The 14562-nt window shown below is 37.9% G+C and overlaps 1 protein-coding gene across 3 annotated transcripts in view; it reads right to left on the reverse strand.

The window, feature by feature from the left end:
• The window catches only part of LOC145979478 (uncharacterized), a 94957-nt gene that overhangs the window by 28191 nt on the left and 52204 nt on the right, over positions 1-14562 (reverse strand). For all 3 annotated transcript variants that reach the window (XM_083112397.1, XM_083112396.1, XM_083112395.1), the window contains 3 exons: positions 10204-10365; positions 5338-5439; positions 3254-3355 (listed from right to left, as the gene is read on the reverse strand). In XM_083112397.1, coding sequence (XP_082968523.1) covers positions 3254-3355; positions 5338-5439; positions 10204-10365 — 366 coding nt within the window. The remainder of the gene's footprint in view (positions 1-3253; positions 3356-5337; positions 5440-10203; positions 10366-14562) is intronic.

Consider the following 14562-nt stretch of genomic DNA (forward strand, 5'->3'; position numbering starts at 1 on the left):
CCACTGACACTTACTATTTGTTTTTCATTGCCTATAAATGTACTTCTTCACCTGTTATTTTAGGCACAAGCCGCTACTGCTCAGTATCCATAATCCCAGCATCTACCAACTGTGGCTCATAGCACGGTGGATTGGGGCACACCAAGCTTCTTACTATGCACCAACAGGATGGTGCACCACCCCATCTTGCCATCATCGTTCGTGATCACCTAAATGAAGTTTTCACCGGTAGATGGATTGGTTGTGTCTCGCAAGGGGGAGTTGACCCCTCCCCCTCGATCTGACCCCCTTAGACTTTTTCATTTGAGGGTTTATCAAGTCTAAGGTGTACGAGGCAAGGATCCACAGCATAGCCCAGTTGAAACAACGCATTGCGGCCGCAGTTGCTAAGATTACACCAGCTATGTTGGAGAAGGTGTTTTGGGCTGTGGTGAATTGTTGGCATCTGTGCCTAGACTTGAGGGGTAGTCACATTGAGTTATACTGATTTTGTGTCCTACTGTGATATATGTTTCAGTACATATTGTATTTTGTACCATAAATCCTGTTCATGCAGAAATGTTGAGTGACTTTATAGTATATCCATAGAATTAAAAAAAAGTGCTGTATCATTCACCATCTTATAGGTAGGCAGATACCTTGATTTTTCAATGTTAGTGGTGTTATTTTTTCTATTTTCAGGATAACTTTTTTTTTGTTTACTTAGACCTAAAAAAGACAGCTGAGCTGCATGACACCTCCACGGAGTTTATATATCCTGGAAATGAATAAATTTAAATAAATAATTGTTATTTTGCAAACAGCATTGTGGGTAGCAATGGTATTATTAAATAATTATATGTGAAATTGTATGTGTGTGCGTGCACATACACACACACGCACAAAATGTGATCCATTGACATGTAGACCATCATGCTGGTGTTTGCGCTTTTGGCAAGCAAGGCACTTCCGTCTGTTTGTCGGTATCGTGAAGCATGCGCACAACAGTTTCCGTAATTATTTTAAAAAGTGATTTACTTACCAGATTTATAAAAAGAGGTGTTCAAACTAGCCACCTTTTTATACATCTTTATTAAGACACCCACTAATGTAAGCTGGCGAAGGGGGCTAGAAACTGTTTTTTATGGAAGTCCTGAAAGTAGACACAAGACTGTGAAGTGATAAGGGTCCTTGTTTTGTATTGTGTCCTGTTTATTAGTCTGGCGACTGTAAAGTGCCAGGATGCTTGTTACGTTTTGTGTTTTTTTCTAGTGTATTCAACCACAAAGTGTGTTATGGCTCAGCAAATGTCTTCTACTGCACAACGTGTATATATTTATGATTCATATACCGTATTTACGCGTGTATAATGTGCAGCTTAAGAAATGGCTTTCTTAGTTGTAGGTCATAAAGCTGTTGCTATGCCAATCAAAAGCTAATGACATCATACCTATTCAATGAGTCACCTGTTGCTATGGGAACCGAGAGGAAAATATCCTCTTGTGTAAACAGTAACTAACCAACCTAAGCCACCTCCCCTGTGTTCAGCATCCCAAAGCTTTCACTCTTTAACCACCTTATTTATTCTGTAATAGTAGAAAAGGAGATCAAAATTACATTATGGATTTGCACTGCTCAGGAAGTTATTTTCTGTTATGTCTCACCCAACAAATACCGCTGATACACATCCCATGTGATGGAAGGTGCATGCTTGAATTCTGCCAGAACAGCACTGCTTTTCTTGTGATGATGATGGCTGCCAGTTTCAGTACCTTCTTTCATACATTGATAAGAAAAGAAATCACACTTTAAAATAGTAACGAAAACTTGCACGCTTGATTCACGGACAGTCAACAGTGTCGACATTCGGCCGCGAGCGCCTCCAAATTTGGAGGGAAGCATGACAAAATATCACTGTTTGAGAATATGCAATGCCCACGCCTTAATATTAGTTATTATTTTAAAAAAAGGAAATTATGTAACATTTCTGTTTGAGTTGGGTTTAAGTCCACTTTATGCAGAGATAGGCTAACGGGGACTGGACCTACAGTTTAAAGTGGGATTTGAACCACTGCGCAATGTGCTTCCAGCAGGTATCAAACCCAGAACTCCTCGTTCCCAAGGCAATGACGTTACTATGCCATCAGGGAGGGCAGTAAATTTGACAAATTTTGAAAATTGGGTGGTTGAGTTATAGACCTTTTAATAAAATCTATCCCATAATACTCGGAGGGGGGGAAACAAAGGACTTTTTCAAACTCTACTTGTTAATAACAGTAACAATGGTTTTTCTTGTATGTACGCATTGCTTGCATTATAGAATTATTTTCTTGTAGTTTACGGTTATTACAAGCATAAGAAAACAGTTTTTCTTTGTGAAATAAATGTCTGATGAAAGGAGCATGTGTTCTCCTGAAACGTCACAAAGAAAAACTGTTTTCTTATGCTTGTAATAACCGTAAACTACAAGAAAATATTAACAATGGATATATTGTTTTGAAATTTGAGTATATCATACCTTCATATGTATATTAGGGACAAGACAGACTAATCGGTACTCTATCAGTATTGCCTGATATAGTCATATCGGTAAAATTAGTGCAATATTCTGCCATTTTGTTATAATTTTTAATAAGGATGGGACAGATTAATCAGTAATAGATAAAATTACAGATAATTTTACAGATCTGATGTGTCTATACATATGTTACAATTTAGTGCAATATTGCGCTATTTTGTTACAATTCTTGTGGACATAAACAAATAATCTCAATTCCTTTCTTTTAAAGTAAACATCTAAGTATGCAGCTTCTTTTGCATAGCAAAACTTTGTTCATCTGATAACATACAGTTTTTAAGGTGGTCAATTAACCATTTCGAATTCTATATCGGATCTGAAGAATGTCAGTTATCAGTATAGGTAAATTTTATATCGGCACTTCATCAGTATCGGCCAAAATATCATGTAGGTCCATCCCTAATGTATACTAATGAAGAAAAAAGACAGAACTAAAATATCGGGTGAACTTTTCAGGAAATAATGCTGCCATGTGTTGCTGGGATATATATACACATAGTGGAACCTCAATTTTATGTTTTTCAGGGGACCAAGCTGAAAAAACTTACAATGAGGGAAAATGTAAAATCGAGGAAAATTTTATAGCATTTTGCTATGTTGGAACCATCAAGATATAATGTATAGTGAGGGAATATGTAAAATCCGGGTTCCACTGTAAATCCCATTCATCCAGAGCAATGAATAACAACTACATACCTTCATTCACAGCATTTTTCTCTGCCAGTGAAAGTCTACCAGCTTTCTTCTTATTTTGTTGCCTGTTCTTCACATTTGAATTCTTGACTGCATAATTTCCTCCTGCAACAAATTGAAGACATTAATTGATATGTTCATTAACATTAAAGTAACATATTTTCATTCTCATAACTCCTTTTCACTGCAGACTACACCAGGGGTGATAAGTTGCAGGATAACATACAATTTCACACAAGAATGTGACTTCCAGTGAGTGTGAACTATGTGGAAGAGATGTCGAAACCTCTGCATCCTCCATATTTACCACACATGGCACAATTGCTTTATCATCTGCTTCTCAGGTTCCAGCAATATCTTCTATGGAAGAATCTTTGACATTTTGAGAGGTGCTCCCCCCCCCTGAAAAAATGTGATTTTCTTATATTGATTCCTTCAAGTCAGGCATTCAAAAACTTCCTGAAAGGTGGAAGGAGGAGTTGTCACAGACACACATTACAGATTAACACATTCCACACACATGATGGGAAACAGGCACACCTGCCTTTTGCTATATACTAGGGCAATCAAAAAGTTATGCCTCCCCCATTACCAAAACTTGAATCTGAAACCACATAGGCTGTTCTGTATAGGCCCAAACAGATAGAAATCAGAAGGGACCAAATCATTGCTGTAAGGCAGATAAGGCACCACTGACCACCCCATTTTGATGATCCTTTGGGTTTGAAGAGGGACGTGTGTGGTCATGCGTTATCATGATGAATCTAAGTGAAATGAATGTCTCTGTGGTCTCTTCTTCCAGATGGCCTTCTCCAGCTTCTTCAAGTGTAGTGACATAGGTCTTGCTGATGACAACCAAAACGTCAATGAGAATAATGCCGTGTGTTCCAATGCATCAGAAAGTTGACGGTCCTCATCGGTGACTGGTGTTAATGAACGACCACTCCTCAGCTTACATGCTATTTCAGTTTCTCCTCCTTGAAACTTGTTCACACAACATTCCTCATTGCTATTGTCCACTACAGAATCCCCATAACCCTTCAACAGCTGAATATGGATGTCCTTTGGTGAGCAACCCTCTTTTGTTAGAAATTCAATAACAGCTTATGGTTCTAGCCTAACATTCCTAGTTCTAAATATTCAATCCGAAAAAAAAGGAGCATACATTAGTAGGGAAAGAGCAACTCCATAATATCCAAATAGACAGAAGTTTCAAACATGGAGGCATTATTTTTTGATTGCCCTAGTACTTGTATTGTGGATGAACGACGATGCCTATCATGCAATATTAGACAACTCCGTGCTCCCTACCTTGTGGCAACAGTTCGGATGTGGCCATTTTCATTTCCAGCATGACAATGTGCCCATCCACAAAGAAAGGGCCATAACCAAGTGGTTTGACGACATGGGAGTGAATCAACTCAACTGGCCACCTGAGAACCCTGATCTCAACCACACTGAACATCTGCGGGATGAGTTAGAGCACCGACTGAGATCAAGGCCAAACTGCCCAAACACCATAACTGAGCTGTTCACCATTTTGCAGGGGGAACGGAAGCAACTAACGGTCGGCATTTACCGCAACCTCGTGGAAATTTCTCCTCGAAGGGTAGAGGCGAATGACAGACCTACACCCTACTGACAGCACATAAGCACATTCCTAGCAGTGTCCGATGTATGTCAGAAATGTTTGGCAAATAATAATAAACTTGGGAACAAGATTTTTGGAATAACAGAAAAAACTCCAATCTACATGGAAAAGCACAATATTTTCAGGCCAGTCCGCTAAGTGTTAAAGGTGTTATAGGAAGAAGATGAGTAAAAACAATAATTAATAATGCATTATATAACGTTATATAATAATCCCATTATATAACGGATTATTTTTGTTTAAAAAATTGCCAACCATTGTTTTAACTGTATCTTTAGTCAAAACGAAAATAAATGTCTGATGAAGGGAGTGTGTGTTCTCCTGAAACGTCACAACGGAAAACTGTTTTCTTATGCTTGTAATAACCATAAACTACAGGAAAATAATAATGCATGACCTGATACATGTATTTTAAGAGAAATTAATAAATACAAACCTTTCTTCGCAATATTTTTGTTTGCCAGTGGAGGTCTGCCAACTTTCTTCTTATTTTGTTGCCTGTTCTCCACATTTGAATTCTTGACTGCATCATTTCTTCCTGCAACAAATTAAGACATAAATTAATGTTTGTTTTACATAAAAGGAACATTTATTTTCATTCTCAGCAGATCACACACACCAGTCTTACCTATGGTCACTTGCTGCAAGGGCTGGAGCCTCCAAAGTGTTGTGTCTGTAATGTTATTTTAAGTGTTCAGCATATTCTTACTGATTGCGTCGATTTTACTTTTCTCAGACAGACTTTCATTCTTCGCAGCTGATTATCATCATTGTTGGGAGATGACGACACTGTTTAAACAAATGTTCTTAGCTTTTTGAGAAGAGATGGTGTCTTCCACTGTCTCAGAGAAAATTTTTATTGCACCCTTACCTTATTAATGTGTTGCGTTTGTCTCGTGCAGGTCCCTTTATAACCTTACACTTTCTAAAGGGGCTTTTTACACTCTTTTTTGTAACTCTCAGTCAGGTAAGGATTTTAGATGGAATATTTCCCCTTATACATTGAAGGGTCCGAAATGGTCATATGTGCCAATCACCCCAAAAATTTAATTAGTTTTAATTCATTCTCAGAATTAATTATTACTAGAGAATTTAACAGGGCTGATAAGACAGGATAGCATACAACTTTACACAAGAATGCAACTTTCAGTGTTGTAAGCTCATAGTGTACGAGAACTAATTTGTGACATTATGAAGACGAAATATACACGTGACGAAGGTAAGGTCTGCCATTGGCTATGCTTCAGAGCTGGTTGAGTGAGGAGTTTGGCGTGGCAGAACTTTGCTGTCTGGGAGAGACCAAAGACATTCTGGACTGAGGCTGAGAAGACTGTATTTCCGTGTATTACCCTTTTTGGGCCTGCATGGCCGGGTGTAATTTGCCTAATATTTATATATAGTTATTTAGACCTCTGAGAAATTCTAATGGAGATATTTTGAGTTTTAAGGGTACATTGCTTCGGGTCATGTTTGCTTTGGGTGGGTGTGCAGTAGACTCAATATAGCTTTTACATAACTTGTGGACGAGTTGACGATTTAAATGAACTGACTGTCTTAATTGAATGGGGAGAATATACAGGGTGTTCCAAAATGAATATCGGGGTTTCAATGAAGTGTATCTTCTATTACATATAAATTACAGAAATGAAACATACCTTAAAAGGAAAGGTAACTCGAACAGTTTTTGTTTCTACTTCGCAGGTGATGTTTCGTAACTCCGCCGCAGCACGGCGCTAGTAGTAAAGATGGAGATGACTCCTGAACGTAAAGCCTTCTGTGTCTTGGAATTCGCAAGGTGTAACTCAGCAATTGGAGTGCAACGTGCTTTTCGGGGGGAATATGGATGTGATCCCCCATCGGATAACAACATCCGAAGATGGTACAACCAATTTAAGAATACGGGATGCCTGTGCAAAGGGAAGAGCTCCGGAAGACCACGTCTACCAGATGAGCAAGTGGAACAGGTCAGAGCAAGTTTCGGTTGGAGTCCCAGGAAATCTGTAAGGCAGGCGAGTCGAGAACTGTCACTCTGTGGAGGGTGTTATGAAAGAGACTGCACATGAGGCCTTACCGTCTACATCTGTGGCCTGTGCCAACTTCTGCGAAAATGTGCTGGACATGGAAGATGATTTTCTTACACGTGTGATCTTTAGTGATGTAGCCTCATTTCATCTTAGTGGACGAGTGAATACGCATAATGTGCGCATTTTGGGGGTCTGAAAATCCACACCAAACACTGCAGCACATGAGGGATTTGTCAAAAGTGAATGTATTTTGTGCTCTATCCAAAGAACAAGTGTATGGACCTTTCTTCTTTGTGGAAAACACTATCACTGGTACTGCTTATTTGGACATGCTCCAGCAATGGTTCTACCCTCAACTGGATTGTGAGCAAAAAAGGAACATCATCTGGCGCCCCCTCACTTTCATCGTGAAGTACGGAATTGGTTGAATGCTGTTTCTCCCCAACGATGGATCGGTCATCCTTGTGAGGATGACGTGGCTCTTCTGCAATGGTCCCCAAGATATCCCAACCTCACCCCCTGAGATTTCTTTTTGTGTATACGTGCCACCGCTACCTGCAGACCTCCCTGAATTGCGACGCAGGATTGATGCAGCTGTGGAGTCTGTTACACCAGACATGCTAGCTTCAGTGTGGGAAGAAATTGCCTACAGACTAGATGTGTGCCGTGTCACCAGGGAATCCCACATTAAACACTTGTAACTTGTGACAAAAAACTGTTCGAGTTACCCTTCCTTTTAAGGTATGTTTCATTTCTGTAATGTATATGTAATAGAATATACACTTAATTAAAACCCCGTTATTCATTTTGGAACACCCTGCATATAGCTAATATTGTTGTGTTAACAAAAATGAGGTTCTTAGGTATTTAAATTGATTCTGGGTTAACCTAGTGATATATATATATATATTTGGAAATTATATTTAATACCTAGATTTGTTAATAAATATTGAGTTTGACTGAATATAAAAGAAAATTACCTTCCACTGTGCAGATAAGATAATCCTCGTCTCACTTCTTAATTTAATCATTAAGGGGAAATAAAAGACGAAGAGGATTATAGTGTGCAATATATGTAAGAGGTGTTGCAACTTGGGTGCCTCCAAGAAAAGATCATCCCATCATGCTAAATTAAACTAAACTTGTGAATTCTTCACAAAAATAACACTGAAAAAGGGATGAAAATGTAAGATCAAATTTTAGGAGACAAAATAAGAGAGATATCATTGATTGAGTTTGTGTTTTTAGTCCACTTTATGCACAGAAAAGAACTGGGACTGGACCTACAGTTTAAAGTGGGATCTGAACCACTATATGCCTCCACTGGGCATCGAACCCGGGACCCCTTGATTACAAGGTGACGATGATACAAGAAAGAGACCAAGATCACCCGTTAACCATATGTAGTTATGCATGTATACGACATGCATTTTTTTTTGTTTATTATGCAAAGATGTTGGGTACATTTCCCTACCATATTTTGTCACGAAATGATGTGAAATCAAGTGCAAAATAAACTCTTAAACATGAACTCAGAGTTTATTTCCTGACATGATCTGAATTATCCTGCGAGTTATGTAAAATTACAGAACTCTCACTAATTCTGCTGAAAATTTTAAATATAGATTTGTGCATGCAGTACGTACAGCACCGTCAGACACCATGAAGCTAGAGAATCTTAGGCTTTCTACTTCCTTACACTTCACAAGTGAAGTTAGGTATATGCTATTACGATATATATTTCTATTTTTTGTAATAGGTGTAGTCTCAAACTCAAAATCTTATTCATAAGTTTAATAGCAAAATGTCAATTTTACTTACGAGTTTTCTCCCCCCAAAGTGTGTTCAGTTTATGTAGTGAAATTTGTTACGCCCTTGCACATTTTCATTCAATTAGGTTAAAAGACATTGCATCTAAAGATATCAGTTTGGCTGTTACGCAGATATAGGTAATTATCTCTGATAACTTACTATTCATTTTTCCGAGAAATCGTTTGCTGAAAAAAACTTTCACGGAAAAATGAATAGTAAGTGTATCAGAGTCAAGTTTAAAAGAGTTAATATTGAGGAGATTTAATAAAGGTTCTTTATAAACCAATTTGTCACGGAAAAGAAAGTTAGTTCTCTGCGGAAAACCAGGAGGTAGAAGAATGAAGGGGCGTTCCAGGTAGAGGTGGCTGGAGGATGCAGAGGCAGATCTAAAGCAGCTGAGATAGAAGGCTGCAAAACAGAGAAGAATGGAATAAGGTAGGGATGTGCCGAAGCCGATTACAGATGTATGAAAATCGGCAGAAATTGACATATCGGCATCGGCAAAAATCCGATATTTAAACCGGTACAGATTATACTAGAGTTTTACCTTCTAATAAGTTATATATTCTAGTTTTGTAAGATTTATTGAAAATTTGGTTATGATTCGTCATTATTGTAGAGTTTTTCTAATAAAATTATTGCAAACTCTCATTCAGAGGATCAACCTAACTCAAAATCGGAAATAAAACAGTACATTGCTGAACCAGGATCTGCTGTTGTATTGGAAATTCAAAAATGAGTATTCAAACCTGAAGCAAGTGCTAAGAAAATACTTAGGAATACCTGCTGCATCAGTATTCAATGATTGAGTGTTCAGTGTTGCTGAACAGATTTGCGATAAGAAGTAGGTTACCTCCTGAACTGCTTCCAAATCTCGTATTTCTGAAGTTGAATCTGGCAGAACAGTAATTCATTTTGCATTTCAAAGAACTGCTTGTGTACTAATGTTAAATCTCTAGGTTCACATAACCTTTTGTACATGCAAATGTACATTCGCATCTCTTGAGAATATATATGTATATACAATGTACATAGCAAATTTATTTTTGTCATGCAGAAAATAACATCCCATTTCTGTTTAATAATCTTATGTATCGGAATCTGTTAAATATCGGTATAGGTCCCAAAAATTATCGGTGAGTACATCGGCATCTGTAAATTTTCAACTTTGTCACATCCCTAGAATAAGGTCATTATGGAGGCCAAGGCCCTTCAAGGGCTGTAGCGTCATGGGGTAAGGTAAGTAAGAAGTCAGGGATGTGCTATTACAATATATATATTTCTATTTTGTGTAATGAGAGTAGCCTCAAAACCAAATTTGCAATGTTATTCATAATTTTAATAGCAAAGAGTTACTTAAGAGCTTCCCTCAAGTGTAATGAAATTTTGATCTTTTATTCGTTATAAATCTGTGCAATATAAACATGGCACTAATATATTGAATACAAGAATGCATGGGAACATACCTTCCTCAGGCTTTGACGTTTCTTTAGACTTGCTATTGTGGATAGGACTAGACCCTTCTTTGGTTTTACCACTCTTGGGCTGTTTCTTAGCATTCTTCTTCACATTTCGCTCACTGGATTGGTTTTGACACCCAGAACTTCGGGTTCTGTTCCTTACATTCTCTGAAATAATTAACAGAAAAATCAGCATTCAGACAAGACAAAGAGTCCTTAACAATTAGTTATGACAAATGTATTTTGAAAACAATCAACTAATGTTTATTCTGTAGCACTGCATTTCTAATTCCACGAAGGTGCATATTTATCAAGAATACTCAATGTTACTTCATTCTAAGGGGTATATTGCATAGTTCAATTTTCTCCAGGGCAAATATTACAAGTACACACTTAAATGAAGAAGAACAGCTTATGTGGGTTAAGTATCAGAAAATTATCTTACATTAATAATGGGAGCAAACGCTAGCAAATATAAAAATCACCTGATTTCCCCAATTTTTCCAGGTTATCCAGTTTCCAGTGAGAACCCTGAGTAAGTTATAAGTAGCTAAGCTTTTGCACAATAAAATGCTTTATAAAAGTTTACCAATGCTGCAATCAACGTGGATTCATTTAAATCATGTTGGTTTAAATCAAGATTTAAATAACTTGAACTTAATAATTAGGGGGCATGCATATTTCGTTTTTGACGAAAAAAAGAAATTTGAAAAAAAAAAACAAAAAAAAAACACATTGTAGTGTTAATTTTTCATGTTTTTGAAAGGTGTGAGATGCATTTTGTGACCATGTTTTGTCAGGAAATAATGCGAAATGAACTGCTAAAAGCGAAATTAACTCTTAAACATGAAATTTAGGGTTTATTCACCGACGCGGCACCTTCCAAGGTCTGAATTATCCTGTGAGTTATGCAATTCCCGGAAAATTGATTAATTCTGCTGTTAATATTAGAGAAGCAAAAATGGACTCCTTTACACAGAAATAAACTTAATACTCTGATAACTACATAAATGTGCTATTAGAAGTGAAATGTTAATTCTGTGGAATAAGTGTAGTTTTTAAATCAAATTTTGGATTATATTCACAATTTTAAAACCAAAATGTCTTTTTATATACCACTTTTCATCCAATTTTTCACCGCTATAACACCGATATTTTATTTTATTTACCGCTTTTGAACCCGAAATTGACTCAGTTTTTGTACAGAAATTTTGCTTTTTCATTTACCAAAAATATGTGCCTCTATTAATAATGTATAGAATAATGTACATAAGGATTTCATAGATATCATAATCACTTTTGGTGAAACTACATTCATCTTGTAATCATTTAATGGTGTTTATAAGGCTGTAAGAAAGGAAAAGAAAGGAAACAAAATATATATACTGCTGGAGTGAAGATCATACGAAAGGAAATGATTTAAAATTCAATAATTTTTATATGAAAATGTAGCAAACGTTTTGTGTAGAATAATATACAAAATATTACATGTCAAACTGTAAATAGTGTCCATCATTAAACTGTAAATATACATGACAGCTAATATCTTGCAAACTATCATTTAAGAAATTGCCAAAATTCAGCTACAAAGACTATAAATAATATTTTAAGTTACAATTACATAGTACATCTAGAATGCTTTATTTTCACTGGAAGAAAAGTTACTGAAATTATTACAGTTTCATTAACACACTCAACAAACATTTCCATAGTAGGTTCATACATACAGTATCAGAATCAGGAAAATTATATTTACACATTTTTTTTATTTGCTTTAATCGAACTGTTCAAATATTTTACAGGGCCTTTTACCAGAAAAAAAGGTCTCTCTATAAAAAACATGTATCTGTATGTATGGAGCGAAAACCATACAAGCAATTCTAAGTATGTTTTTTAAAAAAATGATTTAAATGATTTTTATCCATCCTGACTGCAATGCACTACTAACAACATGTGTAGATTGTCACAGAAGTCACTACTGATTGGCTCTTAACAAAGACTTGAACTTAGATACGATGTACTCAAGACACATGCCATCATTTCACTAAGTATATGAAGTCCAGTTTATCACGAGCTTGTTTGTTTCAATTGCTCAAGCTTTCACTATATTGCGTGGCTTCTTTAGGAGTTGCAACTCACTCTACCATGCTATAACATACATGGCACATGTAGAGTGGGACCGTGGACAAAATTTTGCACATGATTCGTGAAAATTTTATTTAGTGATGCTGTTACAATTAATACAAACAAGTGTGGGTCAAATGAATAGATGTACATTAACTTCTTTCATATTTATTTTTACCTTAAATTTCACTTAAATCTGACAAGTAAACAAAAAAACATTTTCACTCATGAACTGTTTTCGAGTTTTTCCGATTGTGCGTTTGACCTAGAATTAATGCTGACCAGCTCCTTGAACAAATGATATAATAGTATATGACAAAGTCATGTTACAAATAACAAAAGTCTCAATGTTCAGAAAAAAAAACAATAATAATGTTCATAAAAAATAATAACAATGCTCAGAAAAGAAACAATAAATATGCTATTAGCCAAAAATAACATATATGGCATGCAGCATAATAAATGATTCTAGTGCTGTGTGAGTTGCATATGACTCATGCTAATATGCAATATACAGGGTGATTCTAAAGGTAGGGTACAAACGAAAACCACAGATACCTCCCATGAAATAGAGACGAAAGTGCCCCTTCCACTTTGCCGAGAGATGCCTCCGTGATAAGCTAGACAACGCCGAAAACGTGTGAAAATGAACTTCACACCGCTGTACAGCCAGTACCAGTGAAGATAGAAAGGCGGAACAAAAGAAGTCAAAAGGAACACCAAAGTCGCCCATCCGAAAAACACCAGGCGGCAGCTGCGCAACGCATGCGCATGGGGTTCCACAAAGGAAATAGGAGTGTCCCGCAAGACAAGTGAAGGGAAAGGGTAGCGATCGACAACAGTAGGGACAAAAGAAGCAATGAAGCATGATGTAACAATTGCACAGCGGGAAAAAAAAACACCATGACTGAAGCAGTGCAGTCGAGAAAAGTAGTGCGAGGTTGCAGAACCACGAAAGGACGACGTAGGACGAAGAAACACACCGAGAATGCAAGCAAAGTGGTCCGTGACACTCAACAGGCAACAGACGCGTACATGGTTCGGGGCAGAAATGGCGGCGCTGGCGGTGCAGCGCATGGGGAGTCCCCAAACACAGTGGGGAGACACCGCAGCAAGAACAAAGCACGGTGCAACAAAAGAGAAAGAGGACCGAACGGGGAATGGTACCTGCCAAGGAGACAACAAATGCGGGACGAGGGATTCCCCGTAGCAACACCGAGGGGATGTCACACAGAGGTCGTGCGCCAGCAGGACAAACACAGCAACTACGGGCACAGGAGGTTATTGCCAATGAAAGGTGCACATACAGATAGGACCACGTTCCTCGTACAGACGTTCTTACAAACGTCGTGATGGGGCCCAATCAACCTCTTAGAAATGAAGCCGGAGACACATCGCTCGGTGGGAGGGGGCGAAAGGCTGCTGGAGTGTCGTACGGACCCCACCACTCCACTTTGCTTGCATTCTCAGTGTGTTTCTTGCTTCTTTTGTCTCTACTGTTGTCGATCGCTACCCTTTCCCTTCACTTGCCTTGCGGGACACTCCTTTGTGGAACCCCATGCGCATGCGTTGCGCAGCTGCCGCCTGGTGTTTTTCGGATGGGCGACTTTGGTGTTCCTTTTGACTTCTTTTGTTCCGCCTTTCTATCTTCACTGGTACTGGCTGTACAGCGGTGTGAAGTTCATTTTCACACGTTTTCGGCGTTGTCTAGCTCCTCACGGAGGCATCTCTCGGCAAAGTGGAAGGGGCACTTTCGTCTCTATTTCATGGGAGGTATCTGTGGTTTTCGTTTGTACCCTACCTTTAGAATCACCCTGTATATGCTGTTTATACAGGCTGCGACAATGAATTGGGCGATTTTGCAACATTTGATACAGGTAACATGCATAATCTTGCAGCCTCTGCTTTACCATTCAATTATGATGCAGTCGAAAAATGGGGCACAGCCCACATTCGCAGTAAAAGCATATTACAAAAACAATGACAGATATGTGTCCTCATCGTGTGCATTTAAAACACAGGGTTATTTGAAAGCAAAAGTACTCAAACCCCCACCACCCACGTACCCTCAACTTAAGAGATCAGATTTGGGAAGAGGTGGCTCAAATTCCTGTGACCATGCTGCGAAATGTCACATGTTGATTGATTGATTTGTTGCTTTAAGTCCACTTTATGCACAGGAAGGCTAATGGGGACTGGACATACAGTTTAAAGTGGGATCCGAACCATTGTGCCATATGC

This window comes from Lepisma saccharinum, chromosome 26, assembly GCF_977018435.1.
Source record: "Lepisma saccharinum chromosome 26, izLepSacc3.1, whole genome shotgun sequence".
Taxonomy (NCBI): Eukaryota; Metazoa; Arthropoda; class Insecta; order Zygentoma; family Lepismatidae; genus Lepisma; species Lepisma saccharinum.